General features: G+C 37.7%; 1 protein-coding gene across 1 annotated transcript in view; it reads right to left on the bottom strand.

Moving 5' to 3' along the window:
- LOC139726464 (putative ammonium transporter 2) overlaps positions 1–12337 on the bottom strand; it is a 41307-nt gene extending 28970 nt beyond the window's left edge. Inside the window, exon 1 of the mRNA XM_071637419.1 lies at positions 12151–12337. Coding sequence (XP_071493520.1) covers positions 12151–12337 — 187 coding nt within the window. The remainder of the gene's footprint in view (positions 1–12150) is intronic.

The following is a 12337-nucleotide window of genomic DNA, read 5'->3' as shown; positions in this document are numbered from 1 at the left end:
CCAGGGGGGGGGGGCGCAACCGGCGCACGCCCCCCCCCCTTTATTTTTCGTTAAAAACAAAAGAAATAAAAAGGAAAAAATGAAATGAAACCAGAAATATTAGTCACGCCCCCCCCCCCTTTACAGAATTCCTGGATCCGCCCCTGGTTATGATATGTTGTCACGTACGTAACGTGCTATTAACATTAGTTATTGATTCACAGTCCTGATTCCTTTCAGCTTAAATCGGACAAGATAAGGGAAAGGATTTGTGCTCCCAGCAAAAATGGGATTACGGACACAGTAGCATAGGTATACAAAAAAAAAAAATCTTTAAACATTTCCATATCCGTCAGATATCGCCTAAACCTATTCCGTAAGTTGCATCGCACATAACCAGTACACTATTCGTAAAGTATCCAATGTATCTCTTTCCACCAGATAAGACGGTTGCTGAAAACTGTAGTTAAACAATAGTTATCCGTCGTTTATAGTATTATTGGCGAGACACTCATACAAAACAACGAAACCTAAGAACTATGCAGTGACACCCTAATTTGACTTCTTTTTTTTTTTGCAATTGTTATCTCTTTCTCTCTCTATCTTATTCTAAAGTAATTAGTGTCATTCGAGAATTCTAAATGCATTGGACATGCAACAAAGTGGAAATATCGCATGACCACAACTTCATTGGTATGCTGTGTTACCATGGTGACGAGATCTCGCAGTTTACGGTCGGGATCATGTGATAAAAGAAAACGTTCACGTGACTATTCTTGTGGCCACAGCTTCTTGGTAAACTTCTTTATTATTCAATTTTCTTCTAAATTATCGCAAACCACTCTCTGAGAATTGGCGACAGACAAGCGAAAATGACTCTTGATGCCTTTCTTGGAAGTTAGATGACTTTTTAGCTTAAGATGTCGTCCCTTAATCTACATCTTTAAGCGAGATATCATATTGAAAATATTTGAAGATTAATTATTCGTTGCAACTAATCAGATTACTTTGATGACACTTACGACAGCCAGACAATTTTTAATTTAGTAATGCGCGTGTTTTAAGTTGTTAGTTGTATCGGAGTACGTTCCATCATCTGTTGTACTCTATCATTGTGAATACTCTTCTTTTTGTTGTTGTCGTCGTCGCCATTGTTACTGATGTTGATGTTGTTGTTGTTGTTGGTGGTGGTGGTGGTCATTATTGTGTTCAACAGGCAAGTGGGATTACTCATTCATATTAGCACCTGTGACGTAAGGACTGTCTGTGTAATCATTCACCTGCCACCACAGCTCCATGCTTGGTATTTTGCAACTAACATCAATAGGAAAAAAAGGAAACAGTTTGCTAATGCATTCCATGCAAAACAATAGAATCGCTGCTTCTTAATTGACTGGCCTTTCTCTCATCTGGTCTATGCAAGTTCATTCTTTCTTTGAACACTGTTGAATTGAATTGCCCAAGTTGCTCATCTGTAGATTTTTGATATGTCTTATGTCGCTTTTAAAACGCATGGAGCGCCTAACCAAATGAGAAAAAAACCCCAAGATGATTAATATTGTACTAGTGTGCGAATGAGCTAAATACAAAATGGGGTGTTGTTCCCCATTCAGTATTTGTTCCTGTGTGACTATCACCCCGTTTTGATCACGTTCGATATTGTTCGAGTAAAAATGGAATGTTTTCACACCTGGGCCATTCCGTTGCTAACGCTTCAGGAAAGACGCATGTGTTTGTTTGTTGTTGTTGTTTAAAGGGACTGTACAGTTCTGGTTGAGGTGAGGATTTAGCTTTTAACGTTTTGCGAGATATTCAGAAATCACTCTATGAGATGTCAAACAGCATGCAATTCTAAGGGGTATCAAACGTTTGTTTGATGAAAATCGGTTTTGAAATTGCTGAGATATCCAAAAACAAGGTGAAACAAAGAGATCCTAATAAAAGGCGTGGCCTGTCGCCTTTTATTATTATCACTTTTGGATATCTCAGCCATTTGAAAACCAATTTTCATCAAATAAATATTGAATCCTTAAAATTACATGCTCTTTCATATTTCATAAGAGGTTTCTCATTATCTCACCTATAGGAATGTTATAAACCTGAATCCCCATCTCAACCAGTACTGTACAGTCCCTTTAACACCTGTTGACGTTACCAATAGGATGACGTCATTCCTTGTTCTTCAAAATGAAAGCAGCGCAATGTAGTGTACAATAGTTTCATATCTAAGGCTTTTATACACACGCCCTCTTTTCTTTTATACTCGTCTTTCCCTCTTTTTTTCTTACCTGAAGTATGGGGTTTTCGTCCTCTTTCGCCATTTTAAAAGTCAATTTCAGTGATCTCTTATTCGAATTTGTGCCGAGAAGCACACAGAATGCAAATCCTAACTTCAATTTAGTCAATTGTCATTGTAATTTGTTTTTCGTCAACCATTTTCAAAGACATAGCATACAAAACCGTCAATTGTCATTGATATTTATCCCCGCCGCCCATCGACTCGAAAGTGTAAGGATCTAGTTCGTCTCTGTTCGCACAATTTCATGAATTTTTAAAAATGAATTAGTCAAATTGTATTGGTCTTTTATCGTGAGGGCGAACCAATTCTAAGTCGGCATTATCTCACTTGCTCTACGTATTCGGCAGTCAGAAAACATTAAAAACATTAAAGATAATCTTTAAATATGTCATGACAACATTTGGAATTTAATTATTTCCTGATCTTATGTTATTGCATCTTGTGTGTGAAACAAACTTTATTCAACATGGTAAACGGCACAAATTATAATGTCTTTTTTTTAACGTTAAAACGGGCTTAAACTCTGTAGCCCTACAAATGTAAAATTGTCTTTAATCATAATGTGCTTGAAAATCGTGGATCATTGTTTTCGTTTGTGTGACAGACGTATATGTTTGTCTCCATGTGTACTCTGATTAGGGTGTGTTTGTATGTGTGCATGTCTGTGTGTGTCTGTGTCTGTGTCTGTGTCTGTGTCTGTGTGTGTTTGTGTCTGTGTTTTTTGTTTGTATGGTGTGGGCACACGTGTGCGTATGTTAACCCTAAATATGGAAAAAGGGAACGGTTGCAGAAAAAATGAAATGACCAAGAAATCACAACAGACAAAGATATGAGATGAATTTCAAGGAAAATTTGACGGAAATGATCGCTGAAAGACGAAAATGCTTTTACTGTTACGTGTGCCGCGAGTGTGACGAACTAATTTGACTTGTCAACGACGAGAATTTCGCACGGTAAATGAATGATTAATTAGTTTGCATGTGCACTCAAGTAAAGACCTCTTACATTACTTACTGAGTATCATACTGAAGAAGTCGATTCCATCTCGGTGTGGTGTGTAGAGAATTAATGGGTACCCCATGATATATTCAATTTCACATGTTTTTTTTTTTGTAGCGATACTTTCGAAAACACATAGTCATATAGGCCTACATGCACGCTGTCTTTTGAAGGTCATACGTTTTGAATTTGTGCTTTTTGACCATCAACGTCATTTGCAGTAGAGCAAAAATAGTAATAGGACAGAATACGGGTCAATTAACTAATTGAGCTTGTCTGTTCAATAAGCCAGCTACAGTGTACGCCTAACTTAGAACAGACGCATTATCACGTGATAAATCTTTCCTCGTTGGTGGACCTTTCCGATACGTGTCCGAACTTTTCTTGCACATAACGAACATGTTTTCCACATTGCAACAGATAACGTGTATTTCATGGATAAACAAAGTGGACTGAATGAGTTGAAATTATTAGGATACAAGAACCATTGCACTTCAACAAGCCAGCTTTTTTTTAAAAAAAACTAGCAAACTCTTAATATATATACTTATGCTGAAGATAGACATGGTGATATTTCTAAATTTAGGGACTTGCTGGTTTTGGTTTGGTTCACTTTCTTTTCTTTTTTTTTTTTTTTTGGTAACTCTCAAATCTACATTAAACATTTTTGCAAGTGCATGAGACACAATGATAAAGCCTAAACGATGAAAACAAAGAAACAAAAAACTGTATTTTATATAGCGGAGCTTATGCACGATACAACCTGACACAAAGACTGGCTCTCTTGGTATAAGAGTCAGGTAAACTCAAATACGTGTATATTGATATCCTGATAGGTTTATTCCCAGGAGTAAGGTCATTTGGAATTCACTACCGCCCAGTATTCGAAATTCACAATTTAACAGGACGTTCAAAAAACAACTCAAAATCGTTCTCCTCACCATATATTAGTTTCATGTTGCTTCACACTTGATAAAATGCTAAAATTTTACTATTTGATGCTTAAATGACACCTTTTCTCCATACTTTGGAAATTACTCAATGCATAAACTTATAAAAGAGTCAAAAATCGAGTAAAAATCCTCGAATCCCCAAATACCTGCTCTCTTGAACACTATATATAGCCAAGTAAACCTAGTTCAAGAAAAGTGAACATTAAACACGTTACTGACATGTCATTTTGATATTTTGCTAGTTATGTCAAAGTGTCGTCACACATCGTCAAGATGTACTATGGACCTATTGGGAGAATCATGCATAATGGCGGAGGCATCCCTGTCGCCATAGCGACATTTCTATAGTTGTATGATGTCATTTGTTTTGTGCGTATGTGTGTGCGTTTGTGTATGTCCGTGTCCTTGTGAGTTTGTGTGCATGTGTGCTCGCACGCGTAGGTTTCATATTAAGGAAAGTAGTATTCAATGGTATTTTGGCTTAAAACGAACCTTCACGCTAAAACGGCCTTGTATAAGATGAACTTGAAGTAGGACTCCTTGCTTGGTCGTATGCGTGTGCGTATAATAAAGCTTCTGTTACATGCTATAGTTTCCAAGGCGTCATAAAGTCAAATCATGCATTAAACTCTTACACTAATTAGCGAGCATGAGTCGCCTCGCGGCATTCGACTTGCAAGGACAGCAGCGTGGACAGATACAAGAAACAACAACATCAAAGACACAGTACGTCGACTACCTTTTTAGTGTGCATGTGTGCGTGTGCGCGGTACTCCCGTCAAGCATTGTCAAGTAGGCCTATAGATACCTATTGCTAGTTTGTGGTGTGTGTGCGCGCGTCTGTGTCTTGTGTGTGTGTGTGTGTGTGTGTGTGTGTGTGTGTGTGTGTGTGTGTGTGTGTGTGTGTTTTGTGGGGGAGGGGAGGAGAGGGTGATGGATCAAAAAAAACTGAATAGATGCACCAAAATCAAATTATTCACTACTCGTGTCCTGGATTAATAGTTATGACGTCCTGATTAAGTATACAGTTGCATTCCTTTTCTATGTAGACTGTGTATTTATATGGTGTAATAGAACAGTCGTAATCATGGGTGTGAAGCTGAGTTGAAGCAGCACGTTCATCTGTATGATCACATCGTGGACGTATGTGGGTATCTGTGTGTGTAAATGTGTGATGGTGTGTGTGGGTGTGTGAGCGTGTGTGGTGATGATGAAGATGATGATGATGATGATGGTGATGATGGTGATGATGATGATGATGGTGATGATGATGATGATGATGATGATAATGACGATGATGATGATGATGATGATGATGAACAGCATTCGTAAAGCGTCATTATTAAAAAAAAGGCGCCCGGTTACACATCATTCACAAAGATGCAGACAAAAATAGGTCTGTGCACGTAAGTTGTGTGTGTGCGCGCGAGTGTGCGTGATGATGTATCAAAACTGTGCAGTTACTAGTAGTCAGCTGTGTAGATGATGATTTCTAAGCCGAGCTAGTAAAATTCCGACTGCATGGTTTTACACAACCATTTAATTTTGTTGACAATTAAATCGTAGCTGTCAAATTGGTAGCAAGGCACACAATTTTATTCTTTTTTTTATCGGAAATAAATGATTTCAAATAAGTGGTCATGCTTTTGTGCAAGCAAAAATTCTGCATTAGGAAGGAAACAAACAGTGGCATTTTCGGTAGATGATAATTATAATGATATCCAACACTGTTAGTATATTTTTGAAAAGGTATCCAGAAACCTTCTGTCGCATAGGTTTTAACATCCGTACATAAGAAAATAAAAACATAAAAGAACAAAGAGGAAGGCGTACAGATGTCTCGGTGAAGACATATTTGTCTTCTCTGAAATGCATCTTCGTTTCGTTACCTTCTTTTTTTTTTTGACCGCTCATGTATTTTGTAACGTAATCATACGGTACTAATATTTTCTTATCTATAAAAACATTCGTTCATTCCAATTCAACTTTAACAATTGCAAAAAAGAAAGAAAGAAAGAAAAGAAATGTCACACGAATACTGTAATAATATTCTTACTTCGATTTCTCCTGTATTATACCTACATTTAAATGCTATTACGGTAAATAGTATTTCTATACCCTTTATTCACGACCTCATAACCAGTTCAGCTTTAAGCAAGACAAATCGTTAAGCTCCAAACTTTTATTCCTAATTGTTTTAACCGTTTGTCTAGCATGATCACGATGATGCGAACTAAACAGCGCCGTATATCGCCTTCACAAGCGCGCCTGATCTCGAAAATACGATCCACAGACCATAACCAAATCAATATAATCCTAATGGGTGAATTTCCAGTGTTCATGTAAAGTTGATTCATATGGGGCATGGTTGTTTAAATCTGATTCTTTCGTCTGCACTCAACTCCAATCAATGGACATGGGATGATCGCAGGTGGATTGTTTTACTTGGTTTACCTGGTTTCTCACAGACCTGATCACTCACTCAACACATCTTGCCACATTTTCCAGTCTTCTATTGGCAAACGCTATATGCCCTTTCCAACGTCAAGGTCAAACATCAGGCATTAGCAGCACTTAGCAATAACAGACAGTTTGTTTGTTTGTTTGTTTGTTTGTTTGTTTGTTTGTTTGTTTGTTTGTTTGTTTCACCTGGTTTTGTTGTTCGACCATCTGCTGTATAGTCAGTTGCATTCAGTCCAAACGGGGGAAATTGTTTGACACCTACATGTAGGGAAGATTCACCTGGACTTGAGGTTTGTTTGTTGTTGGTTTTTTTCCTCTTGAGGGAGGGGGGTGTGTTTACGATAATAGTTTTTTAAGTGTCTGAAATGGCATATAACCATGGCAACGAAAATCTTTTGCCAACTATTCCATCTGCCCCTGTATCTTATGCTTTCGATTGTGAGGTTATGTAGCTTTTACATTTCTGGTTTTGATATATAGATGATGACTGGCGGGGGAGGGAACATACCGAATGTTCCACCCGAAGGGTTTGAAATGCTATTGAGGGAGGTTATGAGTCCCGAGGCGAAGTCGAGGGTCTTATAGCCTCCTGAAATAGCATTTCAAACCCTGAGGATGGAACGTTTGGTACATGTTCCCGACAACAAAAGTCATCATCTGTTATATTATATGGGTTAGTCAAATACGTCAAATACGTCAACGTCAACCACCAGCACAACGCACTCGATCGCTCGCATCGCTGCGCTCGATCGCGCAGAGCCAAATTCACTGTGCGCGCGCGGTCCTAAGCCTTCTGTCATTTGTTACGTGAAAATGTTTTCCCATGGGAGAACATTCACAAGAGTGTTCGCCCATGGGCGAACATAACGAATGTACCTCCATCACGTGACTGTGTTCAGCCAATCACTTACCGGTATTTGACTAACCCATTTAATATCAGGTAATGTTCAACGCTTCAATTAACACAAAACGTTCATTCTATCATTTGTAATTATTTCATTTATAGTATAACCAGCAGGAACAGATCATTTCAAAATCATTATAATCACATATCTAAACATTTTCTATGAAAGATTAGTTTTAATTGAACTGAATAAAAAGGAAGATCTAACATGTCATACTTGTGGTAATTATATTCTAGGGTTGATGGACTATAAACACGTTTTGTTTAATTTCATAGAGTGTGGAATTCATGGGCTCGTTATGTGTTTTGTCTAATGGCCGAAGCAAATTTCAACGTTTATCGGGAAAAGCCTATATTCAGAGAAATACAAAATGACCGAAGTGCATCTCATCGTGTTTTTTTTTTCTTTTTGCTTTATTCCTTCTCAGAACTTAAGAAACCAAGATACATGAGGAGGCATTGTAGGACATATAAGGATGGTGTAGTTTTGGTTGAGATGGGGACACAGGTTTTAACATTTTGCGAGATGATAAAAAACTACTTATATGAAATATGGCAGGGCATGCAATTCAAAGAAGAATTCAAGGTTTATTACCAAAAAAAGAAAATCAGTTTTGAAAATGGCCTAGATATCTAAAAACATAATAAAACAAAATGTTCCGAATGAAAAGCGGGACCCATCTTTTATCAGAACCTGTTTGTTTTCGGATATCTCAGCCATTTCAAAACCAAAGCTGACCACATAAAATTTGAATTCCTCTTTGAATTGTGTGCTCTTTCATATTTTATATAAAGTGGTTTCTTATCATCTCGCAAAATAATAAAATCCGAATCCCCATCTCAACCAGAACTATACCACCCCTTTAAAGAATCTAATTTAATTTGGCACCTCAATTTGAAAAGTTTCACTATTTTATCTTTTCGCTTTCTCGTAGAGCTTATCAAAATCAAACTTCTCCATGGAAAATATTCCTCTGCACCTTGGACCGTATCTTGTTATGATTATGAATGCGATTATGATTGTGACATCTTGTCATATTCTTTCCGGAATACTTTGCAAATAAGAAAGTTACAAAATAAAGAATAAAAAAAGAAATAAATCACCGGGGACCCTGTAGGGCCCTCTATGTGCGTCATTACACATGATACAGATGATATAAAAACAGAACTTGCATTTTAAAAAAAAAGGAACGAAGAGACGTTTTGTTCACATTTGTCATGTCAGCCATTACGGACAGGCAACAGTCTCACTCCACTCCATCATCCATTCAATCTTTGAGAAAGGAAACTGCGGACGGAAAGGGCTATGGCTGGGATGAGAAAGAGTAAGAAATATCTAGTCATATCGGACAGAGAAGGGGAGAATGTGGGAGGGAGAGAGAATTAGAGGCAATTAGACGTCGGGGAATAACAGGATGACAGAGGAATGAATGGAAGAAATGTTGTTTAAAAGAACGAAATGGACGCAGAAAATACTTCAGAAAGAGAACCTTTAAAGGGCTTGCATTGTTGCGCAAGAACAAGAAGATACACTTGGTATATTTTCCCCTGTGACTTTTACCAGGGAGGTGTCTCATCTCCCTGGTTTTACCTTCTATAGCATCCGGAAAACTGTTCGATGACGCACTGACAATGTCACTATTCAAAATGCGTCATCAAATTGAAAGAGCTCCCTTGTTTTAGATTTTTTCCCCTTTCGTTCTTGCCCTAAGGTTCAATTATGTTTTTATTTCAATTCAGGTTTTAGGCTACGGAGAGACAAGCTGAATGCGACACTCGTCTCTTCGATTTGTCACCCCACAGACTCGGTTGACATGTTGTGCGTAAAATCGCCGACCCATTCAAACGTGTCCATGTCACCTCCAACAGTCAGTTAAGTCAAGCTTGAATCTTAAAAGATCGGCCGACTAAGCGCAGGTTAAAAGCAGCGTGGATGCAAGCAAATAGAGACAGAAGGATAGCCCTATACATATATGAAGAGTTTTATCACAAAACGAGCTAAATCCATTCCTTTTAAGTTGAGATATTCCGACTGAAGTTCCTAAAGAACAAAGAAAATGATAAGAAAATACAGAATGTTTTTAATCATAACTTCTAGAATATTCCTTGTTATGTCTTAGGTGAGGGATTACTGGAAAAGTTTAATTTTGCTCTATCTTATGATGGAATTAATGTTTTAAATGGCGCTTAGCTCATTTTGCAATACGACTCTTAAATCATATATGTACATTGATAAATGTGTGTATGTGTGTGTGTGTGTGAGTATATACATGTGTTTATGCAGTGCATGTATGCTCGCATGTGTATGTGTGCGCGTGTGTGTGTGTGTGTGTGTGTGTGTGTGTGTGTGTGTGTGAAAAGAGAGAGACAGAACATGGGCTTCTAATCTTTTCTTACTTTGAAAAGGCTTCTATATCTTCAGAGATAGTTTGAATTAAAATGGGTAATTGTAAGAGTCACCTTTTGATTGCTAAAAGCAGACTTGAAATATGTATACATATTTGAATTCTTTTCAATTGTATTGATATTTTGTTATTTTGTGTATGATGTGTTTTGCATTGGTGGAAATGAAATAAATGAAAATGAAAGTGAATACCAAAATTGTCTATATTAAGTCGACGTAGTTGTCTTCCTATAAACTGATTAGAATCCATTAAGACGTGTACATTATTCTTCAGAAGGCAGCCATTGATTAGATGCATTACTTACAGAAAATTGTTACTCACGCAGCCGAAATGAAAATAAATGTGTTGGTCCTTCATGGTCGAAGTAATTTGTGTCTACAACGGGCAATAATTACACTTGGTTATAACTATCTTTTAAACGTTGGAAGTGAAGTATTGGCAGTAGTAGTTACAGTAGTAGTAGTATAGTAGAAGTAGTAGTAGTAGCATCAGCAGTAAAAGTAGAAGCAGTAGTATAGTAGTAGTAGCAGCACCAGTAGCAGCAGTAGGTAGCAGTAGTAGCAGTAGTAGTACAAGTAGTAGCAGTCTAAATGAAGTAATAATGGTGATTATTCTTATTCTTTTTGTTGTTATTTTGTATAGAGGTTCCCCGACAAAACCTTCTATAGAATACATATAACCATATTAAAAAATATATATATATTGTCGCAAGACCCATGGTGATTAATTCATTCGTTGGGATTGATTATCGGCCTAGAAGCATCTTCTGTTTTCCATTACTAGATCCATCAAATGAAAACCTGGGACGGACACAATGTCCCATTACTCAAACTCAAGGACATACCGTATTATTTTGCAAGATGCACAAGCTGCAACGCCTGTATAAAACACGGTTTAAAGAGTAATGCTTTATGCGCTAAAAGGGCCGCCTACATCATAACTCCGGCAACCAACGTTGTATGTGCTCCTGATACAGTATAAGTTGTAAAGTATACATCAAAAGGGATAGATACAATACGAACAATAGAAATATTAGATAATCAGATACATATTGACGAAAGGCTTTATGTGTATTTTAGTGTGTGCGTGATGGGTAACCCTGTGTGAAAACAAGACAAAAGCAAAAAGAGAGAGGAGCAGAAAGAGGAGAAATGAGTAGAAAAGTAAAAAACAAGGAAACAATTTGAATTGCGTGCGAAACGTTTCGAAAGATAAATGACAGAAAAAAAAATTAATAACACAAGCGGCCTTGAAAGAGCAATTCTGTCAGCAGGTGGGATAATAATATTATTATTCAAAAGAGTTCCCTTTACCAGCTAATTACTGAAAGTATATCTCTTTATCCGTTTTTCTTTCCTTTGGAAGAAATTAACAAAGGAAAAACAAAGAAAACAGGAAAACGCATCAAACATTGTAAGTAAAATCAGAATGCGTCAGCCTTACGTTCAACTTTGTATCCCTCACATCCCTTTTTTTTTTAGTTTAGTCTGCTTGGATGCACTAAAAACAAAACCCATGCTTCACTGTCATTTACATTCTAGCTTGAATTGCCAATGGTACGACCTTCATCCGACCACGCAGTGCGTTTCCTTGGATTTTGAAATAACAGTGTATCTACCACTCGACTACAACTCGACAAATTAACATAATTATTTTTACGCGTTTACAGGAATCTGATTAATAAGACAGTGTCAGGGTGTTTGAGTAGAACGACTTTTAGGAGCTATACATGAGTGGTAGACGTGCAGAGATGAAGAGAGAAAGGGGAGATGAGACACAGACAGACAGACAGACAGGCAGACAGACGGACGGACAGACGGATAGACAGACACACATACAAACAGGCAGACAAACAGACTGACAGACAGACAGACATAGAAAAAGAAACATGCAGGGAGATGCTCGTGTTTATATGAATTGCTTTTCTCTTATATCTCTGCCAAACATATTGTTAGATTTTTGTCTTTCCGTACATATCGTGAAACACAGCAAAACTTGCATTCTGTCTCTTTACGTGCGTGCCTGTGACTGTGCTTTTCTTAGTTTTATTTCTTTCTTCTTGATTCTCTTCATGCTTGTTAATAAACAAAGGCATCAATTCAGTGCTTTTAGACGAGTTTTCGGGGGTAAGGAATGTGAATGGCCTACCTGACTGCATGGTAAAAATGACAAAGGCACTGGTCAAAATCCACGTGGCGTCGTCCCAGCTAGTGCCCGGTGTCCGGTCGGGTTCTGCCGTACTGTTCAGCGTGGTGTTCCAGTAGCAGTCAGTTTCGTTCTCATAGCCATGGCACGAAATGTTCGTGGCATTCGGAACTGGGGTAGGCGTTCCCAT

This window comes from Diadema antillarum, unplaced genomic scaffold (genome assembly GCF_040938485.1).
Source record: "Diadema antillarum isolate AM-2024a unplaced genomic scaffold, OU_Dant_1.0 seq00000085_RagTag, whole genome shotgun sequence".
NCBI lineage: Eukaryota > Metazoa > Echinodermata > Echinoidea > Diadematoida > Diadematidae > Diadema > Diadema antillarum.
The sequence above is the reverse complement of the archived record's forward strand: the minus strand, read 5'-3'. Positions and strand labels throughout refer to the sequence as shown.